This window comes from Misgurnus anguillicaudatus, chromosome 5 (genome assembly GCF_027580225.2).
Source record: "Misgurnus anguillicaudatus chromosome 5, ASM2758022v2, whole genome shotgun sequence".
NCBI lineage: Eukaryota > Metazoa > Chordata > Actinopteri > Cypriniformes > Cobitidae > Misgurnus > Misgurnus anguillicaudatus.
Genome location: NC_073341.2, coordinates 30,302,887 through 30,327,174, shown reverse-complemented (window position 1 = coordinate 30,327,174; position 24,288 = coordinate 30,302,887). Strand labels below are relative to the sequence as shown.

The 24,288-nt window shown below is 37.7% G+C and overlaps 1 protein-coding gene across 10 annotated transcripts in view; it reads right to left on the bottom strand.

The window, feature by feature from the left end:
• The window catches only part of rnf220b (ring finger protein 220b), a 75,162-nt gene that overhangs the window by 39,995 nt on the left and 10,879 nt on the right, over nucleotides 1-24,288 (bottom strand). For 4 of the 10 annotated variants that reach the window (XM_073867975.1, XM_073867982.1, XM_073867977.1 and 1 more), the window contains exons 5-10: nucleotides 17,524-18,615; nucleotides 17,210-17,408; nucleotides 14,668-14,781; nucleotides 8,233-8,368; nucleotides 7,139-7,249; nucleotides 4,410-5,148 (exon numbers count right to left, since the gene is read on the bottom strand). In XM_073867975.1, the coding sequence (XP_073724076.1) occupies nucleotides 4,410-5,037 (628 nt within the window). In that variant the 5' untranslated portion in view covers nucleotides 5,038-5,148; nucleotides 7,139-7,249; nucleotides 8,233-8,368; ... (1 more) ...; nucleotides 17,210-17,408; nucleotides 17,524-18,615. Of the gene's footprint in view, nucleotides 1-4,409; nucleotides 5,149-6,684; nucleotides 6,978-7,138; nucleotides 7,250-8,232; nucleotides 8,369-14,667; nucleotides 14,782-17,209; nucleotides 17,409-17,523; nucleotides 18,616-24,288 lie in introns of those variants that run through there. The other 6 variants (XM_055167725.2, XM_055167730.2, XM_073867980.1 and 3 more) reach the window with 5 other exon arrangements.

Genomic DNA, 24,288 nt, shown 5'->3' with positions numbered 1-24,288 from the left:
ACCCCTGTTGCTACGGGATCTGCCCACACATGCGCACACCCAATTGATTTGAACGTGCACGAGGCACTCTAGGAAGAGCAAAAGTATGGTAGAGAAAGTGAATTTAGGACTCACAGTACCTGCATATCCAGTCAGCGAAGGCAAACAAGGCAAACAAAGGAATAAATGATGGGTGGAGTGAATGGAAAAATGAGCTGTGTTTAAAACAGTGGTGAGACGACTACAGACACTCGATTTTTATACTCTCTTTTTCAGAGTACTTACATGTTACTTATGTATTTGTATATAAAGACAGTTTAAACAAATTTGTAAAAAAGTTTTTTTAGATAATTCCTGCCTATCCTGCCTTTAAGTTACTTTTTTTAAGTAATGCGAGTTACTTTTCAGTTTAATTAAATCAAATTAAAAATTAAATAATGTACTGAATTAAACTGAACATATTAAGATAGAATTACGCTCTCCTTGCGCCTGAGCAGGAACAAATTGAGTCAGAAACTGAGATGGCAGGCCAGAGCCAGGCCATTTTTGCGATCATAAAAAACACCTGCAAGGCCTGAAAGAGATCAAGCCTCAGCCAAGAAAGATAAAGTAATGCAAAAGTAACGCAAAAGTAACGTAAGCAATACTTTCATAAAAAGTAACTAAGTAACACAATTAGTTACTTTTTTGGAAAGTAACTTAATATTGTAATGCATTACTTTTTAAAGAGGCCCTTCCACATAAAACCGTTTTTACTTGTATTTTTTGATATGTGTTAGGTCCATGTGTGTTTGTATTGTGTCGTGAATGTGAAAAATAACTTTCGCCTCCTCTGTCAGCTCTAGCCACTGAAAAGAAATAAGCGGAGAAATCAGGTCAGTTTGAAACTCTTATCAGTGTGACGTGGAACTGATCGAGGTCATTAATATTCATGAGCTTTTCAACTTGAACCCGCGCCCACATATTACGTGTAGTTGAGTTAGTTTTCATAACAAGTTACAGCAAGGATGGCTAAATGTCAACCGTACCGTAATCGGGCCATTGTTTTTCGTCGAGAGACATCATTCCTATTAAACGAGGGAATCATAACAGTTGCTACATATTTGGATGTTCAGAAGAACGCTGGATTTAAAGAGAGACTGCGATTAAAAAGCGGATCCGGAGAGAATGGCGCAGCTTATGTGAGTAATGCACTTTAGTACTATGTGTCACTGTAGTGGCCGGTGTTTTCTCTTCCGAGGGACGCGAATTCATGCTGCACACACTTTGAAAGGGTTTATGATAAAGGCCCGGGTATACTTTTTTTCCGCGTCCGCGTCCGGCTCGTGCGCGCACGCGTCCGCGCAGCTTTCCGAGTATAGTCCCCGCGGCTACACGCGGATGGCCGCGTTCGACACTATACGCAATACAAATGATTTCTTATTCAAATTATTAGTCTAACAGGCTGTCAGGGCAGCACTGATTTGGAGACATTTACAGTACATTAAAACATTAGGATAGGTGAAGAAAAGTAAATGATCCACCATTGCAAACACAGTTTAGAACAAACAACAAGACAACAAAGTCAGGAATCAAACAAACATGCTCCAGGGCTTTCTGTTCTTGGAAGAGGTAAAAGTTAAAGAAGAAAAACGATAGTGTGTGTGCAAATGCTGTCTATTTCCTTTGTATAATTGTTTATAGTGGAGTGTCCTGTCTAAATATTGTCACGCGCATGCGCTGTCGTACGCGGACTGTACGCGCACTGTCCGCGCGGTCTCAAATTTTGGTCTGCACGCGGACGGTCCGCGCGGCCGGCCGCGGACCCTCCTGATGACGAAAATGACGTCATGCGGACGGCGCGCATACGCGGACGTCCCTAGTATACTTTCGGCTTAAAAGACACGCACGCTTGTGTGCGAGTAAAACACTTTAGTACTTTGTGTCACTATAAAGTTCTCTTTAGAGGGACGCGATTCACGCGAATTCATGATGCACACGCATCGAATGTGATAAAAGACGTGTGTGTTTGTGCGTTCGTTACACGTGTGTCGAAAGGGTTTGTGTAAAAGACGTGTGTGTGTGTGTGTGTGTGTGTGTGTGTGCGCGCGCGCGCTGCTACACGCGCATCGAAAGGGTTTACGATAACAGACACATGTGAGAGTGTGTGGGTGTGTTTGTGTGTGTGTTTTTGTTCGTGGGTTTACGATAAAAGACATGCGTGTGTGTGTGTCAAAAGGGTTTATGATAAAATATGCGTGTGTAAGAAAGACACTGTGTCTTAAGACACTCACTTAACATTAAACTGATTACACATGAGATTAAATTGAAAGTTAGTTTGAACGAAAAACTGTTATCCAATAATCGCAGTGGGTGTTTACTTCCAAGTCGTCAATGCAGCCCGCCCATTAAAACGGATCACTTCTCTAACCAGCCTCAAAACCAGGGTACAAAATAGCCTATTACTTATTGCTTTTGATGTTTTTGGATGTAAAAATCATGCAAACATCATGAGTAGACCTCAGACAACAGTCTAAAACAATAAAAACGCCAGAGGAAGGGCACCTTTAAAGTAACTTTCCCCAACACTGGTGTAATCGTGTGACTATTTCTCATGATCATAATGTTACAGTTATACTGTTATAAAAACTATTTTGAAACCCAAATTAGAGCATGTTTTTATAAATTTTGTCCTGAAGCTCAGTTGGTAGAGCAATGCATTGGCAAACTAAAGGTCATGGGTTCAATTCCCATAAAAGCGATAAAAGCGTTGCATAAATGCATACCAGTAAATATCGCCAATTTTGAAAGCACAAGAATATTGTGGGCCAACATCTAATTTGCATGTGTACACGTTTGCATGTTCACATACTGTACACAATCAGATATATTATTGTTTATATAATTTTGATATACCGCAATATTGTTTTTATTCTGTACGAATATGCGTCCTGCCCTGTGCCGCTCTAAAAGGAGCATGACAGTAACTCAATCCCATATAAGACACAAACTTTTCTAAAAGAACATTGATGTGGGGCTCTTTCTCCCCACAATCCCTCTTCAACCTGTCAAAGTCAGTCATTATTTTTCCAATTGACATTCGTCTCTGATATAGCGCGATTCGTCAGCCCCCTCTGTCGTGTCTTTTATGTCACAGGTTTCTCCTTCCGCCCCCACCAAGAGTTCTGATGTCCTCTGAATTTAAGCTAGAGCGTCTCTTTACCAGGCCCGCCTCACCGCAGCGCACGAGCGAAGGTCCTTCGCCTCGGCGGCCAATTACAGAGCTCATGGTAATGAGCAGCCACGTTCTCCTTGCAGCCCAGACTGACACTCTCTCCCACTCATTTGTCAACAAATCTGGATGGATGCCGTGGGGGCGATATTGAGCTGGAGGTGTCGCGCTCGGAGACGTGGATGCCGAGCAGCATCTCCTGCTCGTTATCATTGACAAGTTGTCTGGCGTGGAGATTTGCGAATCCTTCGCCTTTGTCATCTCGCGATCATTTGTTCGTGATTCGGTACTTATTTCATGCATAGCCTAACTGTTATAGCCTTCTCAGGCAGACTAGGCCTACTTTCGGCATTTGTCTGTGGACTTGTCTATGGACTTATATAACAACAACAAAAGATGTTGGTATTATCATGTACAAACAAAACTTAGTTGCATGTGTTGTTAGTCATTTATCTGTGTAGATAGGTCTTAGTGCTTAACAAGAACAAATTAGGACTCAGGACAAAGGAGCCAATGACCAGGGGCCTTGAACTAAGAGGCCCAAAATGGCCTGATACCCAGAAACAAAAACAAAACTGTAAAATGTTCCTTTGAGGATGTCATAAATTGTAATGTATGTTATGTACTGCATGCAATACATGCAATATACTGTGCAATGTATTAAACACCTTTTTAAACTCATTTGTGACTTTATGACTATTACTTTTTCTTTATTTATTATTTTTATATTTTTAGCTTAATTTCTTGAAAGTTAAGATTTAGAACTGAAGTAAATCAGTTTGATGTTTGTCAGCCATTTGTTGAGCTACATTTGGAAAACACACAGTTTGAATTATGAAACGTTAAAGGATTTTTTTTTTTTTTGAGAAATCTTTTATGAAATAATATATATTTATATATAACATATAAATATTAAATAGTTTTTAGTTTATCGGTGAAATGTAAAGTCACAAAAAAATGTTAATTCCTTGACAAAACTGTATGGTTGGGGGCCAAAGATATTCCTTTTAGGCAGACTAATCTTGATATTTATTCAGAGGATTTTTTAAATTACATAAAATAATTGTACTAGTACAGATTTTATTATTCCTTATCTTAAAGAGCAAACATTTGTATGGTGTATTGTTTGTATTAATATGTGGTATACATGTAATCTGCTCCAAAATAAACAGTCTGTCATATTAAAAGCATAAATACATAGAGACTGTGAGATACTTACTTGTTTCTTTGTGCTCCTCTGGGCCGGATGATGTCTGTGCATTTGCTAACAGCCCAGACAGGCTAAACAGCTTCTTCCCAACATCCTCAGCTACCCTCAGGGCACTCGGAGAACCGGCAGGAACATGAGCACCCCCAAAGTCAAACTCTTTCACCTCCACATCCGTGTAGCGGAGGTGAGGTGCAGCATCCGGTTCCAGACCGCCCTTTAAGCGCTTGGCAGGGAGAAACGCGGACTGGTACCCCCCTCCATCACGCTCCTCAGGTGGGGATGAGAACGGCCGGAAGGCCCCCACCCCTCCGTGGTTAAGCATACCCAGTGGTGAGCAGTCCAGATTGGGTGGAGCAAACTGTGGGTGAAGGTGGAGAAGGGGTGTGGGGAAGTCTCGAGGAGGAAAACCACCTTGGCGATGGTACATGGAGGCAAATGTATAAGAACCACTGGGGAACGGGAGATGCATGTCCTTTTCTAAAGTGACGGGCACTCCGAATGGGCGTGGAGGTTGGCAGGGTACAGAAGCATCACGTCCGGCTTCGGCTGTTGAGGCCAGGACCATGAGGGCAGGGGAGGTTAGTGGACCGGACATGTAGGAGTTCTCCATCTTAAAGGCAGTCCGATGGAGGTCCATTTGAGCAATTCAGTGTCCAGCCAAACTTAGTGTTAAGTGGTGAAAAGACTTGAGGGGCACTGGACTAAATGCTTATAATTAAGACTTAAGCACTCATTCTCTGATGCAAATCTATTGAAAATAAAGAAATTATTTACATTTTTAGAATCTAAAAATACAACATGACAAAAAACACAAAAATGTATAAGTGAATGAAGTGGTGTAAATAAACAGGTGTATGAGTTAAAATTACTGAGAAAATCTTACAATTACAAATATTTAGGCTACAATAAATGTACAACTTTTTATTAATTTGAAGCCAACAATAAAATATAGCCACTAATGTAGTTAATTAAACAATACTTTACTAAATTAATGTTGAGATCAAAGTGGGCTTTGGTAAATGGATTTTCATGCTAATACTATATATTTAGTTTAATTAATTTATTTTTAGTCCTGAATTTCATCCTCAATTTATCTTATTTTAATACTGTGGTGCACTTACCACTTGCAAAACTATTCACCTCGGATTTTTACCCTTTGGCTTTTGACTATTTATTTGCTGTTCACAAGTTAAAAAAATAAAGATCAAATATAATGAAGACATTTATTAATGGCGTTGAATTTTTTAATCAATGTAATTATTTTTAAGCAATTTCACATCAGCCACACAATATAATATGAAACTATTACAAACTTTTTGAATGATTGAAGCGCAACAGTCATGTAGTCGGTTAATTTTCAATAAGAAGTAGAACTAGAGGTTATTAACGCAATAATAATAACAATTATATATATTATTATATTTATATTATATAGCCTAACTTTAAAACAAGAAACTACATTTATACATAGTTAAATGTTTTAATAACTGGGTAGGATATTGACAATAATAGCTACTATAGCCTAAAATTATAAAAGAAAATAGGCTGTTATTATTATCACTAATTATTATTAATTATTGACATTTATTAACAATAAAACTAGTGTTCACAACTATAAAAAAAGGAGTGTAAGTGCCTTCAAATTATAAAGATTACCGCATTTATAAATGCACAATATTTAGATTTTTCAATATTTATACATTTTCAATAAAGCTTACTTAAAAGACTCGAAATTAATTAGCATATAGTTTAAAGTGTACATACAGAATAGCTCGCATGAACTACTGATATCATTTTGAATAATAATAAAAAAAAAGATTATATATGATACAACGTTTGAATTATGTGCCATTTAACAAACGACGAACTAAGCTTTAAACACCGCTTTAGAATTGATCCTAAGATTTTTTTACTCATTTAATTTTGAAATAGTAGAGCAAAAACATTTTCTTTTAAAGATGCTAACTTCAAAATGTATAAAGTGCATGTTTCTATCTAAAAAACATGCAGTTCACCCAAACGAACGTGAATCTTCCACGCGTAAAAGTAACGTCTGACAACTTTCGTAGACATGATGCACGTGATGCATCATACCTTCAAAGTTTTAATGTAGTCTTTTGGAAAGTTAACAGATATTACACAGCCTACAAATATGATAAATATTAATTATGGCTAATAAAAACAAGGCAAATTCTTAGATTTGGGATAGCATACAGTGATAAAAAATGTTCGCAAACATCACATGAATGAAACATATCAATACAGATACATTAGTTATACTCACAATTCCGTAGTCAAACATATTAAAAGAACATAAAACTGTTTAATCCAGGCTTGAGTTAAAGACGCGCGCTGATGTTGTCAATCAAAAGAGTTTACGGATGACAGAAAGCAGAAAAAACGCACCGGGACGCGTTAAAAGCTGTTTGCCGTTTAACAATAATCGTTGAGGTTTAAGGTGTTGCGTTGTTTAGCGCTTGACACCGCTCAGATAAAGATTATACAGATGCTCGTGATCCGCGTACACATCTGTTAATGCGCACGAGCCTCTCTCTCTCTCTCTCTCTCCCCCCCCCTCTCTCTGTCCCGCTCTGTTAACTTTAAATTTATCATCTTCCACCTCTCGGTCCTGTCTTGGATAGGCTATTTCGTATATCTAGCTCCCTTTTGCGCTTTAACAGTGAACGATGTCACTTTATCTTTGGCATTTAAATAACCAACATTTTTTAAAAATATACCTTTTATGCACTCGGTTTCTTATGGCTCTTTCAGGTAGGGTGTCCATCTGCTGGTTAAACATCAAATAGCACCTTTGGTCATATAGGGTCATTCAAATCTGCCACAGACTCCTTCAAACAGAAACGTATTGCATTATCAAAAGAGTCAAACTTTTGCACAATTAGAAACCTGTTTAAATACTTTTGAATAATAACATTAGATTAAACATTTTGTGTTCATTATTTGAATGTTGAAACATGCAACATAGCCTACTGTACGCAATGCCATGTAGTTTAATAAAACATTACAGTGCAAAAAGTAAAAGATGATGGAACCTTTCTTTCCCTTTATGAAATGTTTATTCATCATTTAAATTTCAAAGGTTTGTGACTGATAAATTGATAATTGTCCTTTTATAAATATATAAATATAATATATAAAGGAGATTGTATATTAAACAATCCTAAATGTACATGTGTAGCAATATTATACTTTGGCAGCAGAATAACATAACAGGAAACGTACAATTACTTGTACTGTAACCGGCCTGTATTGCAACATAAAATAAAGTTACTCTCTCATAAAGAACTAAAGTATTAGTTCAGGTAAATTAAATCACAGTTTAATAGAGGTTCCAGAGTAGCTAATTATGACTTCCAAGATAATTAAGAAAGTCTTTTAAGTCTCTTGCTTCATAATTCGAGTCCTTAAATGAAAATAAACAAATAAACCCAGATGCTAGAAGGCATGTTTTTGAATATTGAGTCTTACTCTTCTTTTTGAAATTCATTTCTTCAGCGGTGAATCAAATTACATCAGTTAATTCTGCAAAGCCATGGACGTAATTGGAGTTTAATTGCTGCTTTTAGGTTTAAAGGACAAGCAAAGCACAGAGACATCTTTAGCTGCGAGTAAATATGAATCGTATAATGTCAGGCAATGACAAAAAGCAGGTTTTGCAGAAAGTTATTTTCCTTTCTCCTAAAATTAATTTTTTTAAGTTTTAGAAGAATTGTAATACACAAAGAGGGATTTAAAACATAAAAGGCAAAGAGAGACATTGATGGAGAACTGTAGTAAGTGTCAATGTGATGAGCTGTCTGCACTGCCTCACCATCTGTGTGCCTATGTGTGTGCGTGAAAGAGAGAACTCCCAACACAGGCAGAAGGGTTGAGTGTGACAAGGAATACAGCGAGACACATTATGGTGTCCATCATTGATCGCTTCCTCCCAGGAGTCTCGGCGCCTGCTACCAGGAAACAAAAGGTTAAAATATGATACTCCCCGGTTCTCTCCTTCTGAGTGTCCCAATAGCACCTCTGTTTACAAATTCACAGCGCTTTCTCTTTCACTCGCTGCAGCCCACAACCACATCTGTCTAACAGCATGGAAACAACACATGCTGCGATCTTAATATTTAAGTCTGATAAAACAGTCTCAAGGCTGTCCAAATTCAATGAATATCAGTGGAGTAACACACTTTGTGTATCTTCCTCGATAATTTTGATAACTTTGTAATTAACTTTAAAATAATTTGTAGAAATATCTGTATTATTTTGCTATTGGTTGAGCTGCAATTTTAGCTTGAGTGTGTTTCACAAATCTCCATTGTAATTATAGCTGTCAATAAGCATCTGTCTTTCACATTCATGGCAAATCCATTTATCCCTGCTCATATTTTTTGGAGTACCACATAGGTGCTATCAATAGGGACCCTTCCACCTTCCTAGATACTTTTGTCATATTGTACCATAAACATGCATGACATGTGTTGCAAATCAATCAAATGTTATTTGATTTATAGATTTTTATTTAGCCTATAGATAAAAGCCTAACAAAACACGCTGAAAAGAAACAAAATAAATTTTAAATTAAAATGAATCAAATCTGATCAATAAATTCTACCTTTAAAATATTTTAATGTATTTTACTGACTTGATATGTCATATTTTCGTGTTTATGACAACACCCTAACAGTGTTAAAAATGTCAAAAAGGGGTTAAACACAATGACAAAAGAAATAGTATTCAATTATCTATCTTTGCTAAAAAAAAAAGATTTTTAAGAGGGTCCTTTGAATTCTGCTAACAAAAGAGTTTTCGTAAAAGACAAAGACATAAAGCAAATCCACTTGTGAGCTTTAAGGGGCTGAGAAAGAGTGTATGGGCTGTGAAGTGACTAACAGTGAGAGGCAATGACAAGCTGAGACCCCATCCACTGTCATCTCCTCCTCCCCACCTCCCTCTGTAAGCTCTGTCTCTCCTCGCCACCGGGCTGACATTGACATGACACTCCCAAAATAATTATTAACAAATGCTCCTTGCCCGAGTGCAAACGGTCTTCTCTTCTCCTCCCTGTGCCAGCAGTCGTTACCAAAGACCCCAGCATCACAATAGATGGCGGCTCCACTAAGGTTTAAGGCCACAGCATCATACTTATTTTTGAGTCAAGTGATTTTTTTTAATGTAAGGTCCAATGATTAACATAGATTTGTGGACAGATGTGTTTGCTTAACGGGCTGCAGCACTGGAAAAAAAATTATTCATTCAATTCACTTAAACTTTTTTTAAGGTAAGTGGTTGCAATCAATTTTTTTTCAGTGAGCAGTGTGGTCGATTCAATTAATTAACACTTTCCACAGATCATTTGCAGATACCCATTGTTTAAAATTTTTTCATCATCCCACCTTTTCAATGAGTTAAATATCAGAGATCTTTTCTAAAGGACAAAAAATCACGCTGGTCACTGTCTGTCTAGTTCAGCTGCAGCTATTTGTAAAAAAAGAAATGATTGTAAACTATTACAGGGTCATACTGTACTTTGCAGAATGTTCAAAATTTTAATAATAAAAAAATTGATGGATAATTAAAATGTTATTGTGATTTTATTTAAAACTGTCCTGAACTACGCTGAAAAAAATCAATTTACTCAATTTACATTATATATATATATATATATATATGTATGTATGTATGTATGTATGTATTTATTTATTTATAGTTATATTTTTAATGTAAGTGGTTGCAATCAATTTATTTAAAGGGGCCATGGCATGAAAATCTGACTTTTCCATGTTTAAGTGCTATGATTGGGTCCCCAGTGCTTCTATCAACCTAGAAAATGTGTAAAAGATCAAACCAGTAACTTAGTTTTGGTAAACAATTCTCTACAAGCACATGAAAAATAGGTAGTTGAAATTTGGCTCTCCTTGTTATGATGTCATAAGGAGCCCTTATTATAATAATACCATCCCTTAGTCTGCATTATCCAACCACAGCACTGCCATTTAGTGCAGAGAAAAGCACAATTGAGTTTTAGTTGCAACAAACCCCCATCATTGTGATCAGTGTTTGAATTTCATCAGCTCATTTGCATTTTAAAAGACACACCCAAAACAGCGCATTTTTGCACACATCTACAAAGTGGCAATTTTAACATGCTATAATAAATTATTTATATGGTATTTTGAGCTAAAACTTCACATATGTGCTCTGGGGACACCAAAGATTTATTTGACATCTTAAAAAAGTCTTGTGCCATGGCCCCTTTAAGCTACATTTAAACAAATTTTTTTATTTTATTTTTCTATTTTTGTTTGTTTTGTTTAAATTTAGCTTAAATAAATTGATTGCAACCACTTACCTTAAAAAAATTGAGTACATTGAATTCAGTGTACGTTACTTCACAAAAATAACTACATTTACAAAAAAACCTACTTTAAAATTTTACACACAGTAAACTTTTAAACAGGATATTTGCATGCTTCCCAAAAAACAAAATGTATGTACATAGATATTGTTTGTAAAAAATTTCAGAAAAGTGGTCTTCTGACCCCCTGCTTGAATTCCTCTGATCTTAGAGCTGTAGAGTTACCAAAATACACAAATAGTATATTGTTATATTGCTCACATGTACAAACAAAGGAGGACTATCTAGGAAAAGTCATTATCTTGTTTTTTCATCTGAGACCCTCGCTCCTTCGCTCACATTTAGGTCTTTTAAAGCCCTACAGACATACTGGACCTCTCCTCTGTTTCTCTCATGTTACTACATGTTTCCTTTAGGACACAGAGAAGGAAAACGAGCGATATTACGTCCCTCCACAATTACCAAGCTAAGCGAATATTAAAATGTCTGGCTCCATCAGTCGGGGCGATCGTGTTTGGTATTTTAACCTTTGACTACAGTACAAAGGAACCAGCTCTTGGAACCAATATTGGAAGGACAGAATCTAATTCCGAAATGATCCTTGGTAATGAGGGGGCTGCCGGGGGGGCTAGATAATGCATATATGAGAGATATTATTTTGGGTCTAAAAGTGTTGGGGCAGAGGGGGCTCTCGGAGAGTTGAATAATCACAGGCAATGAGGTGTAGCCAGTGTGATAGAAACACCTTACTGTCTTGCCTGAGGAAAACACTCTTAAATCAAACAGGAATGATTTTTATCACATGCAAATACCCTTCAGGTTTTCTGTATCGCCGACCTTTATTTCCAGATTTTCATGGAGGTGTACATTTTTATATGTGGCTTGAAAACGGAGGTTGGTGTGTCATTGACGTGCAAAAAAGGTGATGCATTTCTACACTCCTAAAAATAAAGGATTCTTCACAATGATGCCATAGAATAACTTTTTTTCCCAATATTTCTGAAATTTCCAACGATCTTGAGCAACATGATCTCACGGAAAGTCGTGTTATAGTCACACAAAATTGTATCAATTTATTTGAGTCCATGGCACGAAATTCAGCTTTTTTACGTGCCTTGAGCATGAATGTATTTTTCATGACACTCGCACAAATTTCTATAAATAGTTCCTTGTGTCTGTGGCACACGTTTTTTTTGTCATTTTATGTATTGCTTTCTCAATTTTTTTCTATTTTTAAATCATTGTCGCTTGGGGTTGGGGTTAGATTTGTGGTTTGGGTTAGATTTGGATTTACTTTTATGTATTGGTTTCTACATGTTTTTTTTCTGTTTTTTTTAACTATTCTCGCCTGGAGTTGGGGTTTGGGTTAGGATGTCTAAAAATGTAACAGAAAGTGATTCTAACCCCAAAGCGACAATGGTAAGAAAATAAGGAAAACACAATGGGTCGCATTCACTAAGCATGCGTATGCACAAATTTGTTTGTAAAATGTGGGCACGGACGTTTTAACTTACAAATCATAATTCAACAAAAACGTTCATACTAAAATTTATTTTAAAAGAATATCCAAAAACGTAAGAACAACTAAGACCACACGACGCAATAATCATGAACAAGAAAAAAAATATATAAAATATATAACACAGATATATATTTTAGGGTTCTTTTTCCTTCACTGTAAAAAATACTTTGCTGCCTTAAAATTTTTTGTTGAATCAACTCGGATTTACAAGTCATTTCAACTTACTATTATTTATCTTGACTAGAGATGAGTTGTTATAACTACAGGTGAGTTGTTATAACTTATAAAATGTAGTTGAGAAAGTCACCTTAATTTTATAAGTTGTGTCAACTCATCTCTGTTGACATGACTTGTAAATCTGAGTTGATTTAACAAAAAATTTTAAGGCAGCAAAGTATTTTTTACAGTGTTGTTTATGATTATTGCGCATGTGTGGTCTAAGTTGTTCTTACGTTTTTGCAAACATTTAGAAGAAATTTTTGTATGAAAGGTTTTGTTGAATTATGAGTTTAAGTTAAAACGTCCGTTTTACGAACAAATTTGTGCGTACGCATGCTTAGAAAATGAGACCCAATGAGAAAACAATACATAAAATAAAACCAAAGAGAAAGTCGCGCAATGCACACAAAAACTATTTATATAAATTCGTGCAAGTGTCACGAAAAAGACATTCGTGCTAAAGGCACGAAAAAAGCTGAATTTCATGCCATAGACACAAATAAATTTATCACATTTTGTGTGACTATAACAAGACTTTCTGTGAGATCAGTCTGTTCCTGAATGAATAATTTCTTCCTTTTAATACACTATAGAACCTTTCACAGAACTTTTCGTTTAACGGAAAGGTTGACGCAATTTTAGTACCTTTATTTTAAGCATGTATAATTAATATGCATACTAAGTGTATAACTAAACAAGCCATTTACAGAGTACAAACACTGTGATGCATCCTGGCCGGTCCAATACATCATCACTGGTTCAACCAATGGCGTAAGTTTGAAAATTATACACTTTACCTATAACAAACAATCAAAGTATCTGAAGATAAAACATTACTGATAAGCAAGCAGTAAATATCAAGCCCACCGTATATTTTTAAACCTCTCTCTAACGTCAACAACTCTCCAGCTTCACTCCGCCCGCCACCCCAATTAAACAGTTCTGGCTGTGTGAGTGACTGGCGGCTACAGCGAAGACAGGTCTGGCTCAGTTAAAGCCACAGTCGGCTAGTCTACCGTCACCCAGGACCTCCACTTCCCTATTCCCAGCCCCTAATCAGTGAGTGAGTGTAATAGCAGGCCGGGTTAGGTGTCACCATGTTAGAGGCGTTAATGGAAGAGCTCCATCTACTCAGCCGGGGGACGGCATTACTGCGGGCTGTCACAGTCGGCTGAGGATTGGGACAGTATTACTGCTGGCTTTCATACAACGTTGGTCACTAAACTAATGGGAGCCCCGGCAGTGGAGACAGAGCTGGGAGAGATGGAGATGAGATGGAGAGGCGTGGGGGTGGAGGAGAGGAAATGAGAAGGGGGAGTGGTAACAGAGAAGGAGATGGAAAGGAGGAGAGGGCACCTTTTCCTAATTTGCAGGGTCCAATGTATAGGCGAGTGAGAAAGCTCCCGATGCTGAAAGATTCAATCTGATGTGATTTAAGAGGGTGAATGAATAACTTTCAGCTGAACCCTGTTTGCGAGAGCCTAATAATAAATGTTAGGCCCGGGACGAGGAACATTTCACAGCGTCACAACACACAATTCCACAGCATCAGACTCTCGGAACCACCGAAAGATATCTCTATGCGGGAAGCCGATATGCCAATTCATTTTGTGTCCGAGGATTTGACAAGCTACACTGAGTCTGAACAGCGCCTGAACGCTCCGCCGCCGCCACCGGTCTCTCTCTCCTCTTTCGCCCTGACTCCTCAATCTTCTTTTCTCCAGAGATCCTTAAGCCATTCCCCAACAAATCGAAAAGTCAAGCCAACAACAAAGAATGTAATATCGGGTAAAAAGCTAATACCGTTTTAAGTGTCGGGAATGAAATGAAAGCCTATATATGCAGCTTCGGTGGGACAGATAACACTTTGAGAATGGGTGACATCAAGTGAAAAAGACCCGGGGTGGGGGTGGAGGATCAGTGGTTTAGGCTCAGAGTTGAAGAACTGACACTGTCTCTAATACAAGTGTTTAAATATTTGATGCACTGGGATAAAGAGGGCTCCCCTTTGAATGAAATTGAGTGTCTGGTGGAGAATCTATTACCAAGAGTCTAATGCAATTTGACAGTGGCAAAGCAGCTTGGGTGTTATTCATCAATGGCTCTCCGATCTTCTTTCATTACTTCTCTTAAATGTTTCTGTGTCGTGCTTGACTTACCTCTGATTACAGCCTCTTTCAATGAAGGAAGAGTGTGAGAAAAGGGGAAGAGATGAAGAAAGGCATCTTGGCTCACCTAGGGCTTGTGGGAGTGTGTAAACAGATTCAATCTACCTGTGAGGGAGTGAAAGTATTATATTTTGGTGTGCAACAAAACCTCTTTTTAGTAAAGTGTTGAGTGTCTCATTCTTTTTTAATGTAGGAAGAAATCAATTTAATAAATGGATGTTCATATTTTTAAAGGGCAAAACCTTTTGAAAACAACACACAAATGTACTGCATTAATAAAAAGAAATGTGAACCAGAACCACAAACCATTCTTAAGGGTAAAAGTTTTAACATTTAGATTTAGTACACCATCTGAAAGATGAATAATTACGCTTTTCATCGATGTACGGTTTGACAATATTTTGCAGAGATAGAACTATTTGAAAATGTAGAAACTGAGGGAGCAAAAAAAGTAAATATCGAGAAAATCACCTTTAAAGTTGTCCAAATAAAATCCTTAGCTCATCCACTCATAAAAATGAAAGTTTTAATATATTCACAGGAGGAAATGTACAAAATATTTTAATGGAACAATGATTTCTGCCATAAAAGAAAACTCAATAATTTTGACACAACGTATTGGCTATTGATTCAAAGATGCGACTGGTTTTGCAGTCCAGGGTCACAAATTATCCTTATTGTTTTGTTTTTACAACATTTTTTTGCACTTCATTATTGTGTTTTAACTAGGGCTGTCAAAAGATTAATCGCGATTAATCACATACAAAATAAAAGTTTGTGCTTGCATAATATGTGTGTATGTGTGTGTGTGTGTGTGTGTGTGTGTGTGTGTGTGTGTGTGTGTGTGTGTACTGTGTATATATTATGTATATATAAATACAAACATACAAGTATGAATTTAAGAAAAATGCTATTTAGGTATATTTTTATTTATTTGTATAATATAAAATATAGAAATATATATATAAATATACATTTAAATGTTTCTTAAATACAAACCTTAACGTGTGTGTATTTATATATAAAATAATTACACTTAGTGCACACACATAAATAATGCAAAAAACTTTTATTTTGTATGCGATTAATCGCGATTAATCTTTTGACAGCACTAGTTTTAACTGCTTTAAATTCCAGTGTTCCGTAGGAGGGACACTGCATTATTTGACAGAAAACTTCATCAAATACAACAACTTCAAAACAAAAAGCTAAACATGTCACAAACCTTTGGAAAGCTGAAATTCTTTTGATTCTAATGATGTAAACCGTTTTAAGATACAATCAACACAGCAGGTACAATTTGTGTCTTTTTATGCATTTTTAAAGCCTTTTCCAGACATTTTAAGGGGTTAATGTCATTTTTTCCATAGTTTTTATAGAAAAAAAAATATTCGTTGAATTTACTCAATTTTTTTAAGGTAAGTGGTTGCAATCAATATTTTTAAGCTACATTTAAACAAAAGTTTTATATTTTATTTTACTTTACTAATCTTTTTTGTTTAAATGTAGCTTAAATAAATTGATTGCAACCACTTACCTTAAAAAAATTGAGTAAATTCAATGAATCATTTTTTCAGTGTATAAAAGACCAGAAAATCATGCAAATAATACTGAGTAACATCAGATATCTAAAAATGTATCTCTTGACCTTATGATGTCCACAGATGATTTGGTTCTGGTTGGGCAAACACTGTGTCACCATAAGTGTAATAATTTCCTGTTAAAAACATGTAATATACTGTAGCGTCACACTTTATGTTACCTATTTCTCTGTCAAAACCCGAACAATAATAGGACTTTCATTTAGAAATGTTTTCTGCATTTTATACTTCAAAATTAAGAAAGATTACAGGTTCCTTTGTCTAGATATTATTTAATTGTGTGAAAAGAAAATTGTGTCCCGGACAATCATATCATGTAAATAAAGAATTCTGAATAATAATTGTTTCAGGATTGAAATTCCAGTTGGCTAAACAAATCCTTGACTTGATTAGATAATATATTTTGTAAGACTTCACGTTTTACATATTTATCCAATTATGACACATTGTGTGAGAAAGCATGTCCTGTTCATTATTAAAATATCCCTAAGGGCCTTTCATTGAACACTACGCTGTATTCCCGCACATGAATCCTATAGTCATATCATTAATACCTTAAGAATGAAACATTTCAACAGCAGAAGACAATTTGTGACCCTGCCTATGAAAACCCAGCTAAAGTCTAAACTATTTTTTAGTAATTTTTACATAAATTAATCAATTTGCATAATATAAAGAACATTGTGTAAAAATATAACCTTGATATCTTGAACATTGACTATGACAAAGACTGTAATCAATGTAAAATCAATGACTGATATCTCATAATTAGATTACTGTACATTTTAACCAGACAGGGTCTCATTTAATCTATTTAGAAACACTTTATGATTTCTAACATTCCTAATCCTTAAGCGTCCTCACCAGTGTGAATATTATTGTGAGTTGTTGTTGTTGTGCGCTTGTGATTTTTCTCCATGAGCCAGACGCACCTGCTGTCCTGGAGGGAGGGAGTGCAGTCAACCAGTCAACACAGGTGTGCATAAAAAGACAACAGCATCTGACACTGATGTATGGCTTGTTAACACTGCTGCTCTCTTGTATCTTGCCAGATAACCATTATGGCAGGCTTCAACCGGCCCTGGCACGTGAGTTGCCTTTTCAGTAGATCAATAGTTAATGGCACATTTTCTGCAAACCAGAAAAAAATATTAAAAACCATTGAGCATATGCCACCATGATCATTAATTAATATGCATGTAACGGGGGGTATGTGTGTGTGTGTGTGTATAAACTGTATATATACCTTTTCCTTGAAGATTGCAAAAAGACTGCTGGTTTATTGTATTCCTCATTGTATGTGCATACAAATATCAACTACATATTGACGCATTCCTGTGCGCACACAGTGAAAATATCATCATTTTATAGATAGTATCCAGTCATGCTGTCTACACAGCACAGGCACAGCAACCTCCATCTAAATTGCATCTGCCCGCCACCATCTTAATACATTTGCCTCTGATCACTCTCTCTCTCGGAGCAATGAGAGATTTAAAGGCCTTTGAATTGCAGTGTGCCCCATCTCAGCTTTGATTTCCTGCCTGGTGTCGCATCTGTTTTTACTGACAACAATGTTACAGGCTGGAATTGGCAGGCAATCACCCAAACAGGGCAAAGAGAGTCACTGGCGGCCAGCAGCATTACAGAAGACAGGAAGATCAGATGGGTCACGGGAGGAGGATGCGATTTTAAACATGCATGAAATCGACGAACGTGGAATATTTGAACTGTATGAAAACAGACAAGGCGAATTATCCAGTTCATTTAATTATGTGCAAAACAATACCATGTGTATTACGTGTCTTGTCCAAATAGCTCGGGTGGCAGTCCCATCTGATGCATGTTAGCATGTTAATTTCATATATAGCAAGCTTGACGGCGTAATGCACCACTGCCATTTTTAAATCTCTTCTGTCTTTGTGCCATCTGCAGTTCTTCTGAGCTACATTGGTGTATGAGCGTTAGTTTGCTGTTCTTTTTCAGGCTTGTGTAAAATGTCAAGTGGGAGCACGCACCACCTAAGGGAAAGCTATTCCTTCGTAATTACTGCAACACTGAGGACATCTGCATGTTAGCACATACAAGCTGCTGTGGCACATTACTTCATTTTAATGATGAGGCCTGTGGTCTTTGCCAATGCCTTGCAAGGGCAATCTCATGCCACGTCACCATGAATTAGTTGAAGCAAACTCTGACCCCTAGGGCAATGTCACACAGTTGGGTGGGTTTTTGGGGAATAAAATAGCTAGGAAGCTTGTGGTGTATGCCAGACCTGGTATACTGCTGTTTGGGCTAAACATGAGCTTTGATGCACCAACCCGAGAAGTGTAGATTCCTGAGGAGAAAAAAAGTGTGGTTATTATCATCTATCAAAATATCCCTTGGTGTTCAACAGAATACAAAAACTCATCCAACATGAGGGTGAGTAAATGATGACAGCATTTTAATTTGGGGGTAAAACAATCCCTTTAATAGTTCTTTCCTATGAGGGATAATGACAGCTCCTCTTGCACCCCTTTCCTTATTCTGTTTATTAAATATATTTATAAAAGCATTCTTTAGAAATTTTGGCCCATATTAATAGGATAGCATCTTGCAGTTGATGGAGATTGGTGGGATGCACATCCAGGGCAGAAAGCTCCTGTTCCACCACATCCCAAAGATGCTCTATTTGGGTTGAGATCTGGTGACTGTGGGGCCATTTCAGTACAGTGAACTCGTTGTAATGTTCAAGAAAGCTTTGTGACATGATGCATTATCCTGCTGGAAGTAGCCATCAGAGGATGGGTACATGGTGGTCATAAAGGAATGGACATGGTCAGAAATGCTCAGGTAGGCCGTGGCATTTAAATGATGCCCAATTGGCACTAAGGGGCCTAAAGTGTGCAAAGAAAACATCCCCCACACCATTACACCACCACCACCAGCCTGCACAAGGCATGATGGATCCTCTGTTTACGCCAAATTCTGAATCTACCATCTGAATGTCTCTACAGAAATCAAGACTCATCAGACCAGGCAACATTTTTCCAGTCTTCAACTGTCCAATTTTGGTTAGCTTGTGCAAATTGTAGCCTCTTTTCCCTATTTGTAGTGGAGATGACTGGTACCCAGTGGGGTCTTTCTGCTGTTGTAGCCCATCCGCCTCAAGGTTGTGCACGTTGTGGTTTCACAAATGCTTTGGTGCATACCTCGGTTGTAACGGTTATTTCAAAGTTGCTCTTCTATCAGCTTGAATCAGTCAGCCCATTCTCCTCTGACCTCTAGCATCAACAAGGCATTTTCGCCCACAGGACTGCCGCATACTGGATGTTTTTCCCTTTTCACACCATTCTTTGTAAACCCTCGAAATGGTTGTGCGTGAAAATCCCAGTAACTGAGCAGATTGTAAAATACTCAGACCGGCCCGTCTGGCACCAACAACCATGCCACGCTCCAAATTGCTTAAATCACCTTTCTGACATTCAGTTTGGAGTTCAGGAGATTGTCTTGACCAGAACCACACCCCTAAATGCATTGAAGCAACTGCCATGTGCCATGTGGTTGATTAGATAATTGCATTAATGAGAAATTGAACAGGTGTTCCTAATAATCCTTTAGGTGAGTGTGTGTGTGTGTGTGTGTGTGTGTGTATATATATATATATTTATACTATATATAAAGGTACAAACCCATCCTTAAATTATTTAAATTTAACCAGAAAATGTTTATATTTGCCCCAAAAACGGGTTATAACAACACAGTATTTTAGTTTGGAACAACCCAGAATAGGTTTAATTATAACCCAACAGGGCCGTGCACAGGGGGGTGGCCCGGTGGCTAGAGCAACTGCCCTTCTGCCCTAATCGGCTGAGGTGCCCCTCTCGCCAACCCCAGTCAAAGTGTTCTGTTACCGCTCGTCTAAAGATCCACTGTTTCTGGTAATCCACTTCGTGATTTCCCGCCCGCTCCGCAGCATCTCTCACATTCTGTGTCCACTCTTTGAAGGGCGAAGACGACAGTTTGTTGTATTAACAGGTAGATTCATTAACTTACATTACCTCAGTTGTTGAGCTGCTCAATTAGTAATTTGGTAGTTTGAAGCCGAGAGAGGTCGTGTTCTATATTTATTTTTGCTTGCTTGTGTTCTCGTGATCACTCGTGATCTCGACATAAAAAAAGTTGTATTCTTGTGATGTGATTAAAGCTTACGTGTACTCAATAGAACATAATTTTTAGACAGCAAAAGCATATTTAGCAAATTAGCATGGATGAACAAATGAGATTTTACTTAGATCAGGGATTAGCCCACGATGAAACAGATTTGCCAATAATTGACCATTTGATAGCGCGGTGAATTTAGGGACCGTCTTTAAAGTACTCCATATATGTTTCTACTTCAAACAGCATTAAAATGGAATAAGTCAACAAACAGTCACAAAACCAAACTGTAAAGTGTTCGTGGTTGTCAACTATAATGCACACTTTTTTAGATGTTTTATATTTATTCAAATAAACTGTTAAATACTATTGAAGATAGAAACGTGTACAGTGCACTTTAGAGATGGTCCCTAAATTCACGAACATCAAACTTTATTTATTTATTAAGTCTATCGACAATTAGCCAGAGGTGGGACAAAGTCATTGTTATGCAAGTCACAAGTAAGTCTCAAGTCTTTGCTTTCGAGTCCCGAGTCAAGTCGAGTCAAAGACGAGGCAAGTCCCGAGTCGAGTCACAAGTCAAAGCCAACAAGTCTCAAGTCGAGTCCAAAGTCCTACCATTTTACTTTCGAGTAGAGATGGGCGATATGGCCTAAAATCCATATTGCGTTATACATTGCAGCCTCTAGCGATAGCGATATGTATTGCGATATAATAATTTCAATAGACTCAATTCAGAACAGGTTATATAGACCCTTAGAAAAGCCAAACTGCTAAAAAGTAAGTAAAAGTAAACCGTTATGGCCAGATTAGTCTTGATACCTCTCTTAGCTGGAACTTTTGCCTGACACACTCTACAGCAGGGGTGTCCAGACGTTTTTGTGTGGTGATCTACTTTTAAAATGATAAAGCCGACAAGATCTATCTGCTACTTGTGAGGACTATACTGCATATATATACTGCATGTTTCACAAGTTAGACCATAATGCCAATTTCGCGCGTGGAGCAGCAGTTAACTTATGTGCGATCTACCAGCATTGCCGTATTGGACACCCTTGCTCTACAGAGTATATTTTCCTACTGCTTGTTGGACGGCTTAAATCCAAATAATAGATGTTGCATCGGTCTTTTTCATGAGTTCCTCTGTTTCGCTGACGCTTTCGTCCATGTTTATTCTGCTGCAGCTCGTGTCTCTAAAGTTTGCGGGTAGATTAATTTGTGTCATCAGCACCTATTATCGCGATAGTGCAATAGATTTTAAATCTATATCGCATGCCAATTTTCTATCGTTTATATTGCATATCGTTTATATTGCCCATCCCTACTTTCGAGTCATTTCAAGTCCTCTTACCACAGAAATAAAATGCGTGCTGTGTACAGGTGGAGGGAGGCCCCTATACTGCATTGCATTTGCAAAATATCAAATTGGCCAAAAGTCTGTCAGTCATTTGTGCGCGATAGGGACACAGAATGATGCCACCATGGCTGAAAACTCGCTCCACTGGAGAACTAGAAGCAGGCACTGCCAAGACTCGGATGGCTACTTGAAAGAGTGAAGGAAGGGGTCTATGGGGCGGTTTCCCGGACCAGGATTAGCTTAATCCAGGACTAAGCCTTAGTTAAATTAGGAAATATAACTAGTTTTAACAAACATGCCTTACTAAAAACATTACTTGTGTGCATTTTGAGGTAAAACAAAGGGTATTGATGTATTTTAAGATATGTCAGTGCAAGTTGTTTTCAGTTTGGAGAGCTCTTAAAAGTGTTTAAGTCTAGGACTAGTCTAATCCCTGTCCGGGAAACCGCCCCTTACTGTTCAGTGCCCAGAACAAAAGGGCATACTGTCCTTCTGCCATGTCAATGTAGTGACTTAGCTGCAGTGGTGTAGTCTAGATTTTTGTTTTCCCTTTGACCCTTATGCTCACTCGTCCCAGCGCGACACCCCATATGCACCACCACACTCACAGATGCATACAGTATAGATATTCATGTAACTGACAGCATTCTGAAAGTTTACTCATAAACACATAAACTGAATGTGTATGAACATGTCAGTTTATTATAAGAAAAAAAAAGACTTTAAAGGAACACGCCCAGATTTTGGGAATTTAGCTTATTCACCATATCCCCCAGAGTTAGATAAGTCCATACATACCTTTCTCATCTCCGTGCGTGCTGTAACTCTGTCTAACGCAGCCACCGCTAGCTTAGCTTAGCACAAAGACTGGAAGTGAATAGCTTCAGCTAGCATACTGCTCCCAAAAAGTGACAAAATAACACGAACATTTTCCTATTTATGTGTTGTGATTTGTATAGTCACACTGTGTACAAATAACAAGATCATATGAGACACAGCCATCTTTTAACAGTATACATACTGGGAACTATATTCTCAGAAGGCAAAGCACTGGTGAAGAGCAGAGAGTTCGGTCAGAGTTGTGAAAATCACTCTGCCCATGTAGTAGTGCTTCGTCTTCTGAGAATATAGTTTGCAGAATGTATACTGTTAAAAGATCGCTGTGTCTCATATGACCTTGTTATTTGTACACGGTGTGACTATACAAATTCCCAGGTTTTCGTGTGAAGTAGCAAGTCTTCTCGAGTCATAAGGCGCAAGTCCAAGTGAAATCACGAGTCATTGATGTTCTAGGCCAAGTCGAGTTGCAAGTCTTTGTACATTTTGTCAAGTCGAGTCTGAAGTCATCAAATTCATGACTCGAGTCTGACTCGAGTCCAAGTCACATGACTCGAGTCCAAGTCACATGACTCGAGTCCAAGTCACATGACTCGAGTCCACACCTCTGCAATTAGCTACGCGTGGTAACAGCGAAGACTCCATATGCATCAGCAGTCCACTTCAAAATAAATGAAATATTATGGACAGGAAATTACATTATTGCATTTGGATTATTATGTCTGGATAGCGAGAAAACAACTTTTGTTATCTCGAGATCATGAGAAAACAAGCAGCAAAAATAAAAATATGGATGACCTCTCTCGGCTTTCCTATGTTTATGTATTTCTGTAATGATTTGCTCTCTGTCTTCTAAAGTGCTAACAACTTAGCAAACATTTTTAGAATTACAGTGATTGTCTAATGAGTACCCGATGAGATCTAATATAAATAACACCACATTTGCTGTTGTTGGCACACTTTGTCGACAAAAAATAAAAAACAATGTTTTTTTTTTTTAAAAGACAGAGTTGGAAGGGAGGCTGCAAAAGCTGTTCAAAATTGCAAACATGGATTCAAAGCTTCAACATGTAAATCATATAGAATATTAAGAAGTTTTGTCACACTCTAAATCTTGTTATAAAGTCTATTTTCCATTATAATCACTTATATTATTTGATACTTATCTATAACACATCATATTGTTAAAACCATATAAATTGTGCCCCCCGTGCCCCCCTTTTTTGTTTGGGCCACTGCCCCTCAAAATGTCTGTGCACGGCCCTGTAACCCAACAAGTTATTGACAGGGCTCGTCTCTTTAAGACCCAATAATGTGTTGAAAATAACCCAGTGCATGTATATGTTATGTATGAAAATAAATGATTTCTCTTTCTGCCTCGAGGATATAATGCCAGTCATGATAGGCACCAAGAATCCTCTCCAGAACAAAGAAGACCAGCGTGACTGTGTTATCCTGTGGCCAAAATAGGGGACGGCTGAGGGGGAAGGTTGTGAAAGGTAGAGAGGCATCACTTTCCCTCCATTTAATTGGCAAGGGAAATGAGTGGGTCTGTGGTTAGCATGAATCCAGTCAGCCAGTCACATAGTCTATTACTGGCACACTGGCATCCCGAACTGGCGCTTACTGTCGTGATGGAGGTGTCAGGTCAGTGCCAAGCATGGTAACCCCTCT